At 37.7% G+C, this 21,163-nt stretch overlaps 1 protein-coding gene across 3 annotated transcripts in view; it reads left to right on the top strand.

The window, feature by feature from the left end:
* Positions 1 to 21,163, top strand: part of tmem266 (transmembrane protein 266) — a 57,753-nt gene extending 36,590 nt beyond the window's left edge. For all 3 annotated transcript variants that reach the window (XM_026202791.1, XM_026202789.1, XM_026202790.1), the window contains 8 exons: positions 4,098 to 4,252; positions 6,435 to 6,508; positions 7,753 to 7,809; positions 9,030 to 9,168; positions 11,862 to 11,977; positions 15,313 to 15,490; positions 17,600 to 17,662; positions 18,219 to 21,163. In XM_026202791.1, coding sequence (XP_026058576.1) covers positions 4,098 to 4,252; positions 6,435 to 6,508; positions 7,753 to 7,809; positions 9,030 to 9,168; positions 11,862 to 11,977; positions 15,313 to 15,490; positions 17,600 to 17,662; positions 18,219 to 18,865 — 1,429 coding nt within the window. In that variant the 3' untranslated portion in view covers positions 18,866 to 21,163. The remainder of the gene's footprint in view (positions 1 to 4,097; positions 4,253 to 6,434; positions 6,509 to 7,752; positions 7,810 to 9,029; positions 9,169 to 11,861; positions 11,978 to 15,312; positions 15,491 to 17,599; positions 17,663 to 18,218) is intronic.

Below are 21,163 nucleotides of genomic sequence, written 5' to 3'. Positions count from 1 at the left end.
AAAATACGTTTATTCAAGTGTGCTATTAGTATACTTCTTATAAAATAAAAACTAGGAAAGTATACTTTCAGTCTACTTTTTTTGTAATGTGCTTTATGTACTTCTCCAAAATTTATATATAATGACATTTAAGTATTCATTTAAATTTATTTGAGCTATAGCCTACTTGTGCTCCAAGAATGTTTTCATTGTCATATGGTAGGGGGCGCTAATACACATCTTCTGTACAGAATTTCCAAAACACAGTAACAGCAAAGAAGACACCGAAAAACAACGACTTACTTGCTGCCTCGCTGCCGAATGAGGCAATGACTTTACAGGCAGCGTTTTTGCACAAAGGCACCTCATGAAACTGATTTCGGACAGACTTCTGAGGCAGAGTAATGGTTTAATGATCTACAATAAAAAAGAACGAGTTTTTGTGAACTTGGGACGTCTGAAGCGTACTGTGCTACATGTCGGTGCGGTGTGCTTTCTTAAAGAACGAAAAGAGCACATTGATGTTGTTTTTAATGATCAATTTATGAGTCCACGTCAGAGGTCATGTCCCCAGGTCTGAGATCAGCCCATGGCAGTGGAATAGCATTAGATGATATGAGAGTCAGGAAGGAAGAGTGAGAGGAGCACAGAAAAAGCAAGAGGGAATAAGACCCCTCAACTGGGCAATTCAATTAATCTGCTTTTAGAGGATTGAGGAAGACAGAGACGGAGACAGAGAGTGAGAAAATGTGATTAATCAAAGTGAGTCACACTCACAAGAGCATCCACTGAAAGGTTTACTGCCTAACAAAATTTGAAAAACACAATTAAACTGAGGACTATAAGCAATTGCAACTAATCAAGTGAATTTTTGGCAGTTCCTTTACATAAAATGAAAGTGAGTGGGACCTGGGGATTATGAGCTCCAAAAATGAAGGCCATGAAGGAGCCATTAAAGTAGTCCATATGAAGTCATGCAGTAGCTATATGTAAAGAACAAACTGACAGATGATTAAAAACCTAAGAATATCTCATGATAATACAAAATAAATCTCTCATTTCACAGGTTTAGGGTTTGTAGTTATGAAAAGCATAATTTTGAAGAACAGTACATGTTATCTTGTATATAGAAGTTAACTTGATTGCCAAAGTAGATGTAAACTAGTAGAGCAGAAGCAAACTTGTATGTAAAAATGAGCTTGTATGAATGTGTAGATGTAAACTTTCATGAACAAATAGAAGCAACAAAACTAAAAGTACACTAGTAGAAATAGAAGTTAACTTGCAAGTAAAGGTAAACTTGACAAGTAAACTTTTCTGTACAAACAGAAGCAAACTGGTATGTACAAAAGTTTACCTTTATATACTGTACAAGTACTTTGTTCATACATAAGTTTGTTTTTACTTTTACAAGTAAGAATAAACTTGTATGTAAAGGAGAATGTATGCTTGTATGTGTAAATAAAATTGTACTAGCAGAAATAGAAGTGATCTTATATGTAAATGTAAACGTGTATTAATGTGTACAAGTAAACTCTTATGAACAAATATAAGCAAACTTGTATGTAAAAACAAAGTAAACTTTTACTTAGTAGTAGAAATAGAAGTTAACTTGTATGTACAGTATTGTTCAAAATAATAGCAGTACAATGTGACTAACCAGAATAATCAAGGTTTTTAGTATATTTTTTATTGCTACGTGGCAAACAAGTTACCAGTAGGTTCAGTAGATTGTCAGAAAACAAACAAGACCCAGCATTCATGATATGCACGCTCTTAAGGCTGTGCAATTGGGCAATTAGTTGAAAGGGGTGTGTTCAAAAAAATAGCAGTGTCTACCTTTGACTGTACAAACTCAAAACTATTTTGTACAAACATTTTTTTTTTCTGGGATTTAGCAATCCTGTGAATCACTAAACTAATATTTAGTTGTATGACCACAGTTTTTTAAAACTGCTTGACATCTGTGTGGCATGGAGTCAACCAACTTGTGGCACCTCTCAGCTGTTATTCCACTCCATGATTCTTTAACAACATTCCACAATTCATTCACATTTCTTGGTTTTGCTTCAGAAACAGCATTTTTGATATCACCCCACAAGTTCTCAATTGGATTAAGGTCTGGAGATTGGGCTGGCCACTCCATAACATTAATTTTGTTGGTTTGGAACCAAGACTTGCCTGTTTACTAGTGTGTTTTGGGTCATTGTCTTGTTGAAACAACCATTTCAAGGGCATGTCCTCTTCAGCATAGGGCAACATGACCTCTTCAAGTATTTTAACATATGCAAACTGATCCATGATCCCTGGTATGCGATAAATAGGCCCAACACCATAGTAGGAGAAACATGCCCATATCATGATGCTTGCACCTCCATGCTTCACTGTCTTCACTGTGTACTGTGGCTTGAATTCAGAGTTTGGGGGTCGTCTCACAAACTGCCTGTGGCCCTTGGACCCAAAAAGAACAATTTTACTCTCATCAGTCCACAAAATGTTCCTCCATTTCTCTTTAGGCCAGTTGATGTGTTCTTTGGCAAATTGTAACCTCTTCTGCACATGCCTTTTTTTTAACAGAGGGACTTTGCGGGGGATTCTTGAAAATAGATTAGCTTCACACAGACGTCTTCTAACTGTCACAGTACTTACAGGTAACTCCAGACTGTCTTTGATCATCCTGGAGGTGATCATTGGCTGAGCCTTTGCCATTCTGGTTATTCTTCTATCCATTTGGATGGTTGTCTTCCGTTTTCTTCCACGTCTCTCTGGTTTTGCTCTCCATTTTAAGGCATTGGAGATCATTTTAGCTGAACAGCCTATCATTTTTTGCACCTCTTTATAGGTTTTCCCCTCTCTAATCAACTTTTTAATCAAAGTACGCTGTTCTTCTGAACAATGTCTTGAACGACCCATTTTCCTCAGCTTTCAAATGCATGTTCAACAAGTGTTGGCTTCATCCTTAAATAGGGGCCACCTGATTCACACCTGTTTCTTCACAAAATTGATGACCTCAGTGATTGAATGCCACACTGCTATTTTTTTGAACACACCCCTTTCAACTAATTCAACTAATTGCCCAATTGCACAGCCTTAAGAGCGTGCATATCATGAATGCTGGGTCTCATTTGTTTTCTGAGAATCTACTGAACCTACTGGTAACTTGTTTGCCACGTAGCAATAAAAAAAATGTACGAAAAACCTTGATTATTCTGGTTAGTCACATTGTACTGCTATTATTTTGAACAATACTGTAAAACAAAGTAAACTTGTACTTAGAAGTAGAAATAGAAGTAAACTTGTATGTAAAACAAAGTAAACTTGTACTTAGAAGTAGAAATAGAAGTAAACTTGTATGTAAAACAAAGTAAACTTGTACTTAAAAGTAGAAATAGAAGTAAACTTGTATGTAAAACAAAATAAACTTGTACTTAGTAGTAGAAATAGAAGTAAACTTGTATGTTAAACAAAGTAAAATTGTACTTAGAAGTAGAAATAGAAGTAAACTTGTATGTAAAACAAAGTAAACTTGTTCTTAGAAGTAGAAATAGAAGTAAACTTGTACTTAGAAGTAGAAATAGAAGTAAACTTGTATGTAAAACAAAGTAAACTTGTACTTAGAAGTAGAAATAGAAGTAAACTTGTATGTAAAAGTAAACTTGACAAGCAGTTTTATGTACAAACAGAAGCAAATTTTTATGTATATTAATGTTTACTTTTATATACAAGTTTGCTTCTATTTGTTCATGAAAGTTTACTTTTACAAGTAAACTAATACTTACACAGAAATAGAAGTAAATTTCAATCTAAAAGTAACTTGGCGAACTTTTGTGTACAAATAAACGTACACAAGTTGTATGTATGTTAAACTTTATATACAAGTTTACCTTTGTACATTAGTTTAATTTTACTTTTACAAAATAAAGTAAACTTGTATACAAAATCAGAAGTAAACTTGTATGTACAAGTAGATACTGAAGTGAAGTAAGCCTCTATTTCGCCTGTGTTGTTGGCCATATGTGTGAAAGTACAGTTCAGTTTTCTTGTGTTTGTGGTTTTGTAGTTCAGAAATAGTTACTTTTCTCTCTCTTTCTGTATCTGTCACTGTGTTGGATCTGCAGGTCTAACTGGCTGAAGCCGTGCTGCGGGAGGAGAGCAGCGCTGTGGCAGGTGTGTTTGCTGAGCGCCGGCTTCAACTGTTTCCTGGTGGCCTGTGTCATCTTGGTGGTGCTCTTACTGACTGTGGAACTGCTCATTGATACTAAGCTCCTACAATGTGAGTATTAGAAGGGCTTCAGATCCCTTTAGAAGTCAATCTGGGATTTATTATATTGTTGTTGTTACACATGCTCTGACATATCAGACAGTGCCACTCACTGCATGAAAGATTCAGATTTCCACTACACTGTACTACACTCATAAGAGCCATTCTGCTTTTTGATTGACTGGAAAGAAATGGCCCATAGGAGACATTTGTTTTGAACTCAATGAACTCAGATTGTATGTTTCTGATTCCCAATCTTTTCTGTAGAGATTATTCTCAATAAACACATTGTGAGTGACATTTGCGTAGCTGCTATTTGCTGCTATTCTCATAAGAGCCTATTGTAAATCTGAGCGGAGACCCTCAATCACACAACGGCGGAAATCACTGCTCTGTGTGCAGATGAGTGCACACTAAAGAGAGAAATGTGAGAGATGACAGAGGCCTAAGCCAGCCTATATCTCAATGTCTTCTCTAGCCTTTACACAGTCCTGATAGACAGATGGAGGGGGGAGAGGCGGATGGGAGCAGTGGAGGAGTGCAGGACAGCGACCGGCCGGCGAGATTAATGGAAGGAGGGATTGAGGGAGATGAATGGACTGATGGACAGATCAGTGAACAGAGCAAACTAAGACATATGGGCCCGGAGATTTGCGGCGTGTGGAGAGAGCGAGCGAGAGAGGGGGTGATAACTGAATGCAGTAGATCTCTTGCACTGTAATAGAGCGGATAAATAGATAGATGCAGAACGCGGATGGGTGGAATATCATATCACAAATGCCTAATGCTTTCAGCTCAGGCGGCTGCCATAATGAGATCGAGCAGCCCTCTGTCCTGATGCTGCACACATAGTAGGAAATTTGGCTTCCCTCTTGAAAAGTTCTTGTAAGGAGGAGTTTCATATGGGAATAATTCTGAGGAAACCCATTTTAATGTATTTCAAGGATTTTTATGTAACGCCTAATCAAATAGATGACTATTATGTGAGGTTTTAAATGTTATCTACAGTAAATATACATCAGTAATTTGTGAGATGTTCTGTTTTGGTGAAAGTTTCTATGTGTTTTAGTCTGTTTAAAAGATCATAATAATGATTTATTTTAGCTGATTTGCAAAGTGAAAATCTAAAATATAGTATTACCTTGCCGTTACAAAAGCCAAAATTAAATTAAAGTTTAGCTTTTTCACTTTTTTAATATGTTCCTGATCTTATCGTGGATGATTGTGCCAGTTATTCTAATGAAAAAAAAAATGGTATATGTGATGTACAAAATAAAGTTCTGCCCTACAATTAGAATTTTGAACACTGTTTTATGGTGAACAATAACATTTTATAAATATTTTACAAAAATGAGTGGTAAAATGGCACACAGAGACTTCTAAAACAGTAGTAAAATGAAGTGAATTGTTTTGGTATATTCATTCAAATGAACCAATTCACTAAAATGAATTAAACTTCTCAACACTAAATACTGTATAATTCAAAAGTTTGAATACAAGTATCTCATGCTAAACCAAGGCTGCATTCATTTGATTCAAATAATAATAAATAAAAAAAGTGAAATGTTATTATAATTTAAAATATTTGTTTTTATATTTAAGTATATTTTAAAATATAATTTATTCCTGTGATCAAAGCTGAATTTTCAGCATCATTACTCCAGTCTTCAGTGTCACGTGATCTTCAGAAATCATTCTAATATGCTGATTTATTTGGAATAAAGAAAAAGTTTGTTTTTACTGTCTCTACTTTTCATCCATTTAAAGGGTAAAGAATAAAGTGATATGACTTTATTCTTTCAGGCGAATACAATCTGATTTATATTTAATAATGTCATGGCTCTTCCAAGCTTTATAATGGCAGTTGATGTTATTTTTCAACAGTCCCAAACAAGTCCAATAAAGTGCATCCATCCATAATAAAAAGTGCCTCACGGCTCCGTGGGGTGAATAAAGCCTCCTGTAGCGAATCGATGTGTTTCTGTAGTTTATAAAGTTTTAAATATAAATATTATTTAATGAACAAACACATTAATGCATCATTGCTAAACAAAAGTATTAATTTCTTTCAAATCTTTACCCCAGACCTTTGAGTTGTGCATGTTTTGAGAATCTACAGCGCTTTACATTTTATACATATTATAATCAGATTTACATGAAGTAAAAGCAAAACCTCTTGTAATTGTGTCCACAGTTAATAATGCGTTCCAGTTCGCATGTATCATCCACTGGATCAGCCTGGTCATCCTGTCCGTGTTCTTCACCGAGGTGAGTGTGAATCACTGAAGTATCCTGCTTTCCTTTTCTTTTTTTGCTTTCTATTTTTGCTCGAATACATTTCTCATTAAACATTTCCCATCAGTCTTCCAAAACAAAGTTATCTGAGATGTACATTTTAGAGAAACATCTAAGACTATTGTCAGTATTCAAATGAAAGATAACGAAGCTATAAATGAGCAACGTCTCAGTGTTAAAAGTGCGTGTTTAAAGGTCACAGGCATTATTTACCAATCATTATATACCAATCATTATTTACACAGAGCCACCAGGCTTGCTAGAAATAGCCTCTTTTACAACTGTCGATAGAGTAGGTTTCAAATGAATGGTGCCACTACGGGACGTTTGGAAGAATTTGATTTAAGGTCTCGTCTGAATGTTTATGCTGTAGGGTTGTCTTAATTGAACCCAAGAAAAAAACAGTTTCACGTTGTGCTGTTACTGTACTTTCAAAGTGTGTGTGCTTGTGTGTATGTGTGTGTGTGTCCTGACACGTGCTGCTGACTTCTATTGATTCCCATTTCTTCAGATCCAGTTGCATTTGTATCTGGCTCTTTTAAAGCAGACTTGCATTTATTTCCTTCAGCTTGCGTTTGGCTCGTCGATAAAGGCTCAAGAGACGGGAAGGTTTCAGCACCACATGTTTTAGAGAGCGAAGTAGTGATAGAAAGCGATAAAAAAGACTAGCTTGTGCCACCTGAGTCAGCAGTCACTAAAACAGCGTCTCCTTCGAGTGTTTCCATGAGATCTCGCCCCGCTTGGGAGTTTATGAATACATATTGCAGGTCACTGATAAATTATGAGCTGCGTTCTGAGACGAGATGAAAGGGAAAAAATGATTCGGCTTGGAAATGGGTTTTGCGGAGGTTATTTCGCCACCAAATGGAGGTGAATTCTGTTGCCGGCACATCTCGATATCACTTAGATTTTGAATTACCCTACGTACACATTTTACCCGCAAGCTCATTATTTATGTTTGCTGTTCGTGGGGCGCTGAAAATGTTTTTTTTTTTTTTTTTGCCCAAGGCTTCTCTCTTGCCTCCCTTTCACGAAACGCGCTCTGTTTTTTTATTTGTGTGTGTGTGTGTGGATGATTTCCCAGAATGCAATGCGCTGAAGCATTTACTGAAGAAATCTGATCAGTGATTTTCATTAATCTGCTTCTTTTCTCTTTCTTTCTGTTGGTCTTTCCACTTCTATGCTCTCTCTTCCATGTTCCTCTCTTCCTCTCCCAGACTGTCTTTAGGATCGTGGTGCTCGGGATTTGGGATTATATAGAGAACAAAGTTGAGGTAAGCTCCCCGGGGTCCCGTTAGTACGGGGGGAAACAGAGTGAAGGGGCGAGTCCTTGAAACTTAATGAAGGACGAGTCTCTCTCTGGCGCAGTGACACACTCTCAATGTAACATTGTTGCCTGAGCGACACTGTGATTGGCTGTTTAGTTTTATCGACCAAACCCATTCATTAAATAATAAATATAGCTTTTTTGTCATGTCTACCAGATTATTTGTAAATTACTGATTATTTTAATGTGCACACACTCTCATGGAAAAATTTATGTTTTGTAAAACAGAAATAATACAAAATAAGTATTATATATTTACAATGCCATTCAAAAAATTGGGATTAGTAAGATTTATAATTTATAATTTACAATATCAAATATTGTGAGGTATAAACTCATAATTGCAACAGAAAAGTCAGAATTGTTATGTAAAAATAATGTCTAAAAGATCTGCAAGAGTTGTGGAAGAGTACATAAGACTGTAAGCGTGAATTAAATTTGCATGTGCAAGAGAAGCTTTGTGAAGGTGTAAATCACGTTTTACTGTAATTCATAGTAGTAATTCAAGTATTGTGAAACTACAGCTCCATGCTAAAGCAAAATAAATATGATCTGCATTCTTCTTCCACGCTTACACTTTTGCCAAAGTTGTTTTTGCTAAAATACGGTCGAAAGTACCGCAAGCCTGTGAACAGTGATTTGCGAGTGAAAACAACAGTTTAAAGAACTGCAAAATGGATTAACTGTATAGAAGCAACCTGTATGTGTAAAAAAAAAAAAATCTGTTGCAAATGTCTAAATGACTAGTTATGCATGTGAGGCAAAAGATTCCCAAAGTAAACTGATATGTACAGCTCAGTCTTTCTTTTCTCTGCGCTTACAATTTTGGCCCAATTCTCAAGTTTTGCAAGCGTGAGACAGAGGGCGGGTCCACCACCTTCTTGTAGCCAATTACATGAGGCTTTCACTGACTCTCCATTTACTCTTATCTGATTGGTTCAATAAACACATCATATGCCAACACATTAATCTTCTTTTAGTTCAGGATCGTTCTCGCTGCCAGAATGGTACTTTTAATGTACACATACATTAAAAATAAATCAATATATAACAACTTAATTAAAACATGATTCTTTATCAGTTGTGTACTATTGGATTAAATACACTTGTATATACAGTATTACAAGCTGAAAGACGTATGATTGTTTGTTGTTGTTGTTTAATTAGGTATTTGACGGTGCTGTGATTGTACTCTCTCTGGCCCCAATGGTGGCCTCCACGGTGGCTAACGGCCCCAGCAGCCCCTGGGACGCCATCAGCCTCATCATCACCCTCCGCATCTGGAGAGTCAAGAGAATCATTGACGGTAACACACTGTCTTTTTAAAAAATGATATATACACTACTGTTCAAAGGTTTGGGATCAGAATAATGTCTTTAAAGGAGTGTCTTATGCTCATCAAGGCTGCATTTCTATACATACTGATGATTTTTACTTAATGTTTTATTTATTTATTGACTAAATGTAAATATATTTGACCTTTTAAACCCTTAAAGACAGTGTTAATGTAAAAGCATTTGCTAATTCAGCTGACTAGTTTATTTATTAGCTGTTGTCCTGTCCGGCCCAATGAGTGTGAGTTCTGATAGACGTCTCACACGCGCTGCTGCTGCCAGCCTGGGTCTTATTAAAATTCAGACTGATTCAGAGTCTTTTGTCTGCGCAGAGAGGAGCATAATGTCCATAATGTCTCAGCACAGGTTGTGTTTATGCAAGTGTATTCATGGTCGATGACTGGGGCAGGTCACCCTCATTCTCACTGAACATCATTGAGCGGCGTCAGACACACTTACAGGAGCACAGCGCATGACAACAAACAACTGAGATCCAACAGAGCATCACAGAACCTGCTCTGAGTCTGATAGAAGAGTCATAATAAATCAGATCAATACAAGCAGTGTTGTTATTGATAAATACAACTATTAAAAACTGTTTTTGGTCATTAAAATAAAGCTGCAATAAAATGCAATAAAAAGAAAACTAGAAATGTCGCTTCGGAAGCTATCTAGTCTACTAAAGTACTAGAAATACTTAAACTATATATAATTGTTTTATAGATAGATAGATAGATAAAGCTAGACAAAAAAAAAAAGAAAACGCGTAATGACGAAAGCACGTAACATTTACTAAAACGTAAACTAAAATTAAAGCTGAAAAAGCTATTTTAAAATATGAATAAAAACTATACTACTACATAAATAATACTAAAATGATTCTGGATACAGGAATCTGAAGTACTGATGAAATATCAGGACATACCAAGAACAATTGTTGTAGACTACTGCAAAAATGTCACACATATATAACTATGACTATGATGTCAGAGTGCAGCACAGCAAATCATAAAAGAGGTAATTTACATGTAGCAATTTTAAAGGTACAGTAGTAAACTACTTCAAGTTAAAGCTTGGACTATTTAGTTAGTATTTTATGTTCTTTTTTTATAATGTAAAAATACTTTTTTTATACGAATTGTGAATGATGAAATACTTAATATGAATCTAAAGTGCTTGCATGCCTTCTTCTGTGCCTTTTCTATTAAAATCTACATTCATATTGCTTTGTGCTTACATTTTGTCTATTCTGCATGTCTGATTGCACATATATCTTGTCTTTTCCCTCTCCTTCGTGGTTTGTTTTGTGCAAGTTGTAAGAATTGCATATGTTGTCGTGTGAATTTGAAGATATGAATTTGAGAAAGTGCACAGTAAGCAAAAAAAAAAAAAACTCGGCTGAATACAGTCATTACACTGCAAACAGTGTTTGATACAACAGTAGAATGCTGAAGTTTTATAATCTGAACCCTGAGAAACGAAGGAGAAACGAAAGCTGATATTTGACACGGACACGCTGACGGATTAACATTCACGAGCTCAAGTCTCGCGCGAGTCTGATCCAGTCCGACGCCACCCTGTGGACGTCCCTTGATGTACACAGCAGCATGTGACAGCAAGGGTTAGTTGCTGAGATATGCTTTATTTTATTTTATAGATGTTTTTTTAATTAAATGTATTTTATTATTTTAACTGTATATATAATTTTATAGTAGTTAGGCTTTTTTTTCCCAAATCCGGACTAAGCTGTAAAATAGCAGACATCTGACATCTCAGTTTTAGAGAGATAAAACTCAATTTTTTTTTTATTTAAATACATCTAAATATATCAAAAAAAAATATTTACTTAAAATAATATATCATAATCCTGAAACTGAATGTACAGAGAATGTTGTGGTACTGAGAAAACACACTGCAACGCAGCAAAGCATGCTGGGAGTTCTGTCGGCAGATGGTACCAGTGTGAGAAGAGTCTAATTGATACGGAGAGTGAGTGGAGGATAAGAGGGGTCATGTGGCTATGGCTTTATTAAGAGACCCCAGCCCAGTCTGAGAAATCAACCTCACACGACGCTCATGTTCATGAGAATATGAGGCAAACACTGGCTCTTCACTCAGACGTGGATGGAGGTGATGTTAATGTTTGGAGGCATTGAATGTTTGCAGAAAACAATTAGCAGTTTATCAAAGCTACCCATTGTGTGTTAAACCTGTTAACATCTGAACAGCTGTTTTACAGTATTATTATTTAAATGTATTCTGCGTGCTCTTTACGAATAAATGTAGTCTGTTCAAATAATTGAATAATTTTATTTGAATATAAATATTCTGTTATGATAATATCCTGGGATCATTTGACACTAAAGACTGGAGTAATGATGCAGAAAATTCAGCTTTGATCACAGGAATGAATTGCATTTTAAAATATAATCAAATAGAAAACAGTTAAGTTATAATGATATTTCACTGTAATATTACTGTACTTAGTCCATAATAAATAAATGCTGCTTTGGTGAGCATAAGAGATTTCTTTTAAAAACAAAAACTTGCCAAGTCCAAACTTTGCTCGAAAAGGATGTGAGTATTTGAAAGGATCATGCTAAAAAAATAATAATAATAATCTATAATTTGTACTTTCCTCTGCTGTTTTGTTTGTCTTCTGTAGCGTACGTGCTGCAGGTGAAGGTGGAGACGGAGCTGGAGATCCAGCAGTATGAGAAGACCAAAGCTGTGAGGGAGGAACAGCTGGAGAGACTCACACAGATCTGTCAGGAACAGGCCGTGAGTGATGAACATCACCAAAATAACACTAAAAGTGCTCTCTTGTGCCAGTGACACTACCTTGACAGCAGCTTTGTAATAGCTCACGAGCGTAAGTGGTGCTTTAAAAGAATCCTTCACCCAAAAATAAGAATGTATTCACCCTCAGGTCATCCGAGATGTAGATGAGGGCATTTCTTCATCAAAGCTGATTTAGAGAAGTTTAGCATTTCATTAGTTGCTCAGCACTGGATCCTCAGCAGCAGAGCCGATGCTAGACTTCTGGGGGCCTTATCATTTGTCCGTGTTTCACTCCGTCTCGAACCGTGCTCGCGGAAAGCGATTGAGAAACAGTCTCTTCTGCGGCTCGGTATGCTTTCAATCATTTTTTTAGTCTTGAGCAATACTGTACAACATTCACATTACATGACTTGACTGATTTTTAGCAATAAAGGGTGACAGCGCATTGCATTAAAAGAAATGATTGGTCATGTTTTCATAACTGTTGGTCAAATTCAAAAACGAAACTACAATTAAATCATCTTTGAGAGCAAGGGGGCCCCCTGGTGTTTTCAGGGCCTTACTTTGCATATAGAGAGGATCAGCTCTGGTCTGCAGTGAATGGGTGCCGTCAGAATGAGAGTCCAAACAGCTGATCAAAGCATCACAATATTCGACACCACTCCTTGTCCTTCAGTTGATGTCTTGTGACATCAAAAGGGGTGTGTTTGTAAAAAACAAATCCATTATTAAGACATTTTTAATTACGAACAGGTCCTCTGTGCTTAATATTGTTTCTCCAGTGAAAAAGTGAATCTTGTCTGAATTAGGAGAGAAATAGGCATAGTAACATCATTTACAAGCAAAAACAGTCCAAAACGGATTCAGATGTGAGATTTTTACTGGAGAGTGTGATATTGTTGATTAAGGACTCATATTTTGACCGGTTTGCATTAGAACCATTTTGATGGAAAAAGCTGACTTTGCTTCTTACAAACATGCAGCTTTTCACTTCAGAAGACGTGGAATGATGATCAACGATGGACTGGATTGTTGTGATGTTTTTAAAAGTAGTTTGGACTCTCATTCTGACGGCACCCATTCACTGCAGAGGATCCACTGGTGAGCAACTGATGCAATGCTACATTTCTCTAAATCTGTTCAAATGAAGCAACAAACTAAGCCAATTTTTATTTTTTTTGGGTGCACTATTCTGTTAACGTCTTTATTATTTCGTCCCCTCTCCAAACATGTTTTCCATAATTCTGTCATCATGTGGCACTGTGTGTTTCTCCAGCAGAGGGCAGCACTCTGACACACAATCACCTTTCACTTCAGTTCATCTGCTCAGTAACACAGCGCCGGTATCCGCCTATAAATGATTATTCATTGGTATTTATTGATCAGATTGTATCTGTTATTAACATTTTTTTATAATTTTGCCATTTCAGAGTCACCTGAAAAAGTGATCGTAAACAATCTCTCCTTCTTTACATGTTTTGTCTGTTCAGAATTTTACACCACTGGTATCCTCCGAGTCTGCTGTTAGGTGAAATGTGTCTCAACAGCACAATTCATCCTGAATATCCCCCATATTTGAACTGCACCAAGCTCATGCTTCATTTCTGATCGGGTCTCTGCGGATGATGCAAGCTCGCATTTCAAGCTGCAATCCAACCCAGTGTATTACATAAAAGAGTCACGTGACCCGTCCAGACTGTCCTGGGCCCACCAGACTGATAACACAGACAGGGATCAATGCACGCCACTCAAATACACAATTCACCCTAGATGTGTTTCTGTTGCTCTTCTCCTTGGGGAAGAGGACAGATAAGACTGTGATAGAGATGTCTTGAATGTTCCCTGCTGGGAACTGATCTGAGAGCCCGAGAACAGTCGAGCTCATTGATTATGTTGAGCGTGTGGACATTGATTCAACAATGTTGCAAGGAGATCCATATTAGTGTGTTTATGATATAAATTATAGGTAACAATTTGTAATACTGCCAGTAATCAGTGTGTTTGATCAACTAAATGGCTATAACTTTAATCAAAATTATATTTAGAATAATAGCTATAATTATGCTTTGTAATTTAAGAGCTATAATCTTCTTAGATTGTGTTTTTTTATTTTTTTTTTATTTTAAATTTTAAAGAGAAAGGTAACAAATAAAAATTAAATTAATCTGGTGTTTATAATCTAATCTAATCTAACCAAACAAAGAAAAACAACTAAATAAGACAAAGATTCCACACTATTTGTAGATCGCTAATCAAATAAGATAATTGTTTTACCTTTGAATAAGATGTTAGATCTCCTTGTTTACGTTGAAATCAAGCTGATTTAAGTTATATTATTATTTTTTAATATGAATCAAATCTGTTAATTAAGACTTTCAATTTAGTGGAGTTTCTTGCCAAAACAACTTTTACACTTTGCATTATATGTACCAGCTTATAATGACAGCTAATTCAATTACTAAAATAAATGATTTAAAGGTGACAACCAATCACAGTTCGTTTCCTGACATCTGACACTGAGACTACTCCCTTGTTGACTTGGCAAAGGGATCTCATTATAATATTACCGCCCCTTAATCTGTGAGTTTATACCAACAGCGCCTTCATTTTGATTTTGCAAGTGACAGCGGTGTAGCAGCTCTACTGCCATGGTGAAAGTTTGAGCAAAACATACGAACTGTTGTGTCTTTGGCTGCACAGACGAGCACAGAACACTATTTAGAGTCCCAGCCTCAGAGGAGACAAGAGAGCAGTGGATTTATTGATTTATTTACTGTATGATGAAGCTGCCACACAGATCTAAAATCTTCACAGACATAACCGAGAGTTTTTGTTACTCAAGTGTGTTTTAAACTGTAGACTTGTGTGTGAAAGAAGCTTAAACTGATATGGTTTAAAACGCATGTTTTCAGCGAGATAAACATGAGAATCAGAACCAAAACAGAAGTTTTTAGCAGGTCTGAACTGCAATGATACTGCAAAATGGCGCTGAGGAGCAGCAGCTCATTTGCATTTAAAGAGACAGGCACAAAAAACAGCGTGTTTCTGCTTCCACTTAAAAAAGGCATTTTCAAAATGATCTGAAACTTTACAGACACATTCTGGGGACACCAGAGACTTATATTACATAATGTAAATAGGGGCATAATATATCATCTTTAAAATATTTTAAAATGTACTGTTTGTTTATTCAGATATTATATATACATATATATGTGTGTGTGTGTGTGTGTATACATACATACATACATACATATATCTCCCACCTGAACAGCATTGCTGCAGAGGAATCAGTGCAGTCAGTAGTTCAGTCTCTGTGTTCTTGTCTTGGGCAGTTTGAGATCAGGCAGCTGAGGGCTCACCTGGCGCAGCAGGATTTGGACCTGGCCGCTGAGCGTGATGCCGCCATGCAGATCCACCATGTGTGGGGCAAACAGAGCAGCAGCTTCCAGGAAATAGACGGCCTGGGACCCGCTGGATCTGACAACACCAGAGAGCCCAGACCTCCTCCAGGTACTCTGCCTTTCACTGAGAGTAAAACCAGCCCAGAGTCACAGGTGAAATGATGTTACACGGTTATCCACACTCCACTACATGTGACGCTAAAATTATACTCAATATGGAAGTGTTGATGAAGGTAATATGTGAAGATTCTATCTATCTATTATTAATTATATAATATTCTATCTATCTATCTATCCATCCACCACTCAGAAGGTTAAAATTAATACTTAAAATTAAATTGGCCAAATATGACCGTAAAGAAAAATCATTAAAAAAAATCATAAGCAGCACAGCTGTTTTCAACATTGATCATAAAAATAAATGTTTAAAAATCATTATATCAGAACGATTTCTGAAGGATTGTGTGACACTGAAGACTGGAGGAACGGTGCTGAAAATACAGATTTGACACAAGAAACAAATTACATTTTAAAAATATATTACATACAGTTACAATGTAGTATTTCTAGATAAAAAATGTATCTTAGATGAGAAAAATAGACTTTACTCAAAAAAAAAAAAAATAATAATAATATATATATTATATTATATTAAAATCTTACCAACCCCAAACTTTTGAACGTGATGTACACACACACACACACAAGCTGCTCTGTGCATTGGGTCTTGTTCCTCCTGAAAGAGTATTCAACTACGGCACAAACATCTGTTCTTTTAACCTGAAAACCCCCACAATGGTCCTCATGCAAGCCACACTTCATCCTCCAGAGGATTGTGGGAAATGTGGGCACCAGGAGCCAGCCCGTGGCTTTTTCCTCTAAACGACACATGGACAGAAATGCTGTCAAAGTGCAGGCCGACCCCTGGAGACCCCAGGGCTCGTATCTTAGCTGCCTTGTTTTATATTTGGCACCTCAAAGACACTTATAACACGAGAGTTAGATGCGTTTAAGCACCGAAGACAAAGACGCAGAAAATATAAGAGCTGATCTCATTTTTTATAGAGCTGCTTTCTGAAGTTTTGAATAGTTGAGCGAGGTGTGATTCGTGTGAGAATGTCCTGCGCCGCGTGACCACACAGAGATACTGAGTGACATGATCGAGCTGAATCATCGCTCTCAACGTCTGCTTTGTTTCAGAAACCGGATTCCTGAAATACTGGACGGAGACGCCAAAAATAAATAGTTCATAAAATGATTAAGTTTTGACAGTGTAAAATTCAAAGCCCGCAAGAACAGAGCTGAACACTGTTTCATTTCAAAAATAAATGTGACATTTCAGAACAAGAAAAAACGCCAATGAGGATAGAAAAATAAACTCGACTGAAGATATTTTCTATGAAAACATTTTGCTTCCCACTTAAATGTATCTTGTTTTCAGGATGTTTGGATTTTTACAAGAAAACTAGACACACATAATATTTTTTCTCAGTGCAAGACATTAGGAAAGACTTTAGAGCTCACATATGTATTCTAGTTATCATCTTTGTGTGGCATGTTACATGTCAAAACTTCCCCCTAAACAAAACCAAATATTAGAGAATTTTACCAAAAGCAATGCATACAACTGCAAATTTTTAGAAAGCACAATTTATTTTTGGAGAAATGTAGTTTCGCTCTCTTTTCTCTCTTTCCCAGGGAGAAGTAAAATGTCTTCATCCTCATGTGTTATTTATATTCGGCTGTGATTGTTTTCCTGGTGTTTTAGTCGGCTGCCCATCTCCTTCAGAGCCTCCGTTTGATGAATATTTCAAACAGTAAAAATGAATTTAAAAAGGCGCAGTGAGTTGAGTCTGGTCTCCAGAGATGTGCGGATGGCACTTAGAGTACAGTCGACTCCTCGCTCTGCCAGGCAGATCATAAGACCTTCTACCCAGCCGATGCCCTCCACCACATCTACAGTCACAGCCACGTCACACAGATGCTTTTTTGGGTCAGGAAGCCAAGCAGCAGAGAAGGGTGGCCAGAATCAGAACGTTAATGCATTGCTTGCACTGTAGCACGCTTCACTACATAGTGATTCAGAAATGTTCTCCAATTATAAAACAGGGAAACTGTTTACATTTCAAATTAAGGGGGAAAAAAATATGTTTCTATGTTTTTTTGGTTTTGTGTCGTTAAATCATAATGTTGTGATTGTTGTGATTCGTTTTTTCAGAGAGCGCCGTTCAGGATGATATGAATAACTACATCAGTCAGTATTACAGTGAGCCAAGTAGCGGTAAGTTCTTTTTTGCTCATTTATTTATTTACATTGATCCATGCTTAGAATATTTGTAATATTTACTGGCGAATGTTTCATTTAGATACATTGCAACCTATTGTTTACATGCATTGGATACATACATCCAAAATATGAGTTGACCGACTGATACAAGTTTATCATCGGCTGATGGCAATATTTAGATAGCAAGGTGGATGATGGGTCATAAAATGTTGGTATATATATTATATATTATATAGTATGCAAGTATGTAATAATAAAAAAAAAAGAGCAAATAATGAAATTAAACATTTGTGCAATATTTACTTATAATATAATATTTATATTTCCTTTACTTATTTATTTATATTCCCTCAAATATTCCATAATATCAACTGACAAGGCAGTTTTGAAGATCACATCCCACTGTTTAATCAAGTACGGTAACCATTTGATCTCAAAAGGCCAAAAGGTCAAAAGGTCTGGCTAATTTATTAGATGACCATTGGCACTGATGCTTAAATATTTAGGATGGCGCTCATTCACTATGTTACACTATCTGTTGTACACACAGACATCGGGGTGCCCGACCCTGGTGCACGTGTCATAACCACAGCAGCCATAGATGTCCACCTTCCTACCAACCCCAACCAGTTGCCGCCTTCCCTCGTCAGTGCTGACGGCCCGGGCAGTGGCCAGGAGCGTACGGGCAGCTCTGTAAGTGAAGCATCCAGCACGACCATGTCCCGGTCCAGCTGCAGCTTCACAGCCCGGCAGCACAGCGTCAGCAGCCACACGCTGGGCTCCACGACTGACTGCAGCTCTACCGTACGGGAGGCGTCCACCTCCGACTACAGCGGCCAACACTGCTGCCCTCCTCCATACTGCAGCCCTTTGACCCTCGGCACACAACCGGGTGTCCACAACCCCAGCGCGGTGGTCAAAGAGCTGCTCTCTTCCCTGTCCGAGGACTCTTGCCTGGCACAGAAAGGCAGGGTGGACCCGGTCAACCTTAAATTGCCCAGTCCGGCAGGGTCGGTCAAGGCCAGTCCGGAACTGGAGCACAGGGTGAAAATATACAACAAGAGAAACCAGGAACGTCTGGGTGTATTCCAGACCAAGCCACTAATTCACCTGCAGGGGACTGAGCCATCACTGGAGGAGAAGTACAGGCTTATGGAGCCGGCAGATACTCCACTCAGCCATATAACGGACACATAGAGCATGACGTTTGGGACGGTGACCACTAACACCAGCTGAAGCAGCCTCTCTCTTGGCCTCTCTCTATCTCTATATATAGCTTACTCACTGGCTGTGTCAGAAACATGAAAAATATTGCCTTCGCTGACAATATCCCGAAGTTAGTAAGCCATCAAGGCATATCCGAGTCTAGTGACCGGCCAAGTAGTTTAAGAGGCAGTGTAAATGGCTCTATGCCAGCACTGCGTATGGTGAGCCACCTTCCTGCAGAGTTCAGGTCCAAAACTACACCTTCCCGTAGTTTTCAAGTAATCCAGGACACATGGTTGGTTGGTTCAGGTGTGTTTGATAAGGGTTGGAGCTAAATTTTATGTGAAGGTAACTCTCCAAAAGCAGGGTTAGCTACCCCTGCTTCTTTTTGCAAGATTAGTAGGAATTGCCTTGTCACAAATGGTACAAATATAAAGGCTGGAACATACTACGTCTTTTAAAATCTGAACAGTAAGTATCATTTTAGTTAGTACTTTGTAAACGGTTACAGAAAAATAAATCTTACACTAAACCACTGAGGCAGGTGTTTTTATTAAGATTGAAGCGAAACTCTGCAGGGATGCATGTCTCCAGGCAAAAGTCATAAAGTTGTATTCCAGCCTTAAGTTTCTGTCAGACTCTGCAGGAAGGTGGCTGTAAACGAGCTGGATTGGACAATGCATTAAACAATGGCCATTGTGATATTTATTCCAGTGTTTCCTCAACCATGCTCTTGAAAGTAACACTAAAGACATTTTTGAACTCCTTCTAATCAAACACACCAACTCATCAGCCCTTTAATAGAGACTACAACACCGGAGGCAGATCAGTCAGGTTAAGACATCCAAAATGTGTACCAGTGTGCATCCAGCGTGTCGACTAGCAGCATAACTAGTTCACCACTTGGTGCGTCCCTACTACTGAAACGCCTCCATTTGGTCAATACATTGGACATATCATTCCCCATCTATGATATCCCAACACCTGGTTCAGTGGTTACTTGAAAAGTGTCCGGGAAATAGGTGGAAACTGACAGATTAGGATTTTTGAAGCCTGTCTAAAACCTTAGGGCACAGTTCCTCAAATCCGACCAAAGTAAGGGCCACTGCCCTCCAGAGTTTAACTCCAATTCTTATTTTTTAAGATTTATTTTTGGTGTTTTTGCCTTTTTATTAGGATAGGACAGTATTTAAGACAGGAAGCTAAGTGGGAGAGAGGGAGCGGGATTGGGAAAGGTCTGCGTGCCGGGACTCAAACTAGGGACACCTGAAGCACAATGGAACCATATGTCTGTGCACTGCCCACAGTTTGATCAAGGTTTGAGCTAAACTCTTCAAGGCAGTAGCACTTCAGGCACAGATTTGAGTAACCCTGCCTTTAGGAGTACCTTCATCCAAAAACTTTGAATGATCGGGCAGCACTTTTTTGTTTCAGACACAGCCAATCTGTCTTTCTCTTTCTGTGTCAAACAGCACTATGATACTCTCTCCCAGGTTTCATGTTCTCAGAAAGGGGCACAGGAAGTGACATGAGAATAATGCTCTCTGCTACCCGCCTCATGCAACTTTCCTCTTTACAGATGCACATTTCTCTCTCTCTCTCTCTCTCTCCAACTCTGCAAGAGCACTTGAACTTTGTCACTCCTGCCAAAATTGCACAACCTTCCAAGGAGTCAGGGAGCGGTACTTTGGGAGCCATCATTGGAAGATCCTTCAGGAATTTCAGTGTGTCTGTTGTGCGAGTGGTGTATGAAACCAGCAAAAACACACTCTTTTAGACGGTAGACCAATATCTTGAGTGTGGCTGGAAGACTTATCACGTGTTCTCATTCAGGGTGGCGTGGGAGGGAGTTTTTATTTGTCGATTTGTTTATTTGTATGAAATGTAACTGACACACAATGTCCAGTCCGTTTCCCCCAAAGCTGCAGGGTTAACATTTGATCCGTGTTCAAAGCTGTGTGACTCAGCCAAATTTCTTACCTTTGCCTTTCTTACATTACTGATGCTGATGTTTGTATTCGAATTCTATGCGAGAATAAAAGTGCTAAACTTAAGTATTTTTAAAACACGGAGAGCAAACATATACAGTATTGGAAGATTTTTATTAGAAATTATGGTTAGAATGTTGTCATTACCCTAAACCTTAACCCCCATCCCAATAGCATGAGCCTTTGAAAAGATCTATCTGCTTTCTGACTGAGGAAAATGAATCCCGTGTTATCGACAAGGGATTTTATAAATTGGTAATGGGAGAGATTGTCAAGAAATTAAATGTTGGCAAATTCAAAC

The sequence above is a fragment of the Carassius auratus genome, chromosome 25 (genome assembly GCF_003368295.1).
Source record: "Carassius auratus strain Wakin chromosome 25, ASM336829v1, whole genome shotgun sequence".
NCBI lineage: Eukaryota > Metazoa > Chordata > Actinopteri > Cypriniformes > Cyprinidae > Carassius > Carassius auratus.
This window is presented reverse-complemented; position numbering and strand designations above follow the sequence as displayed.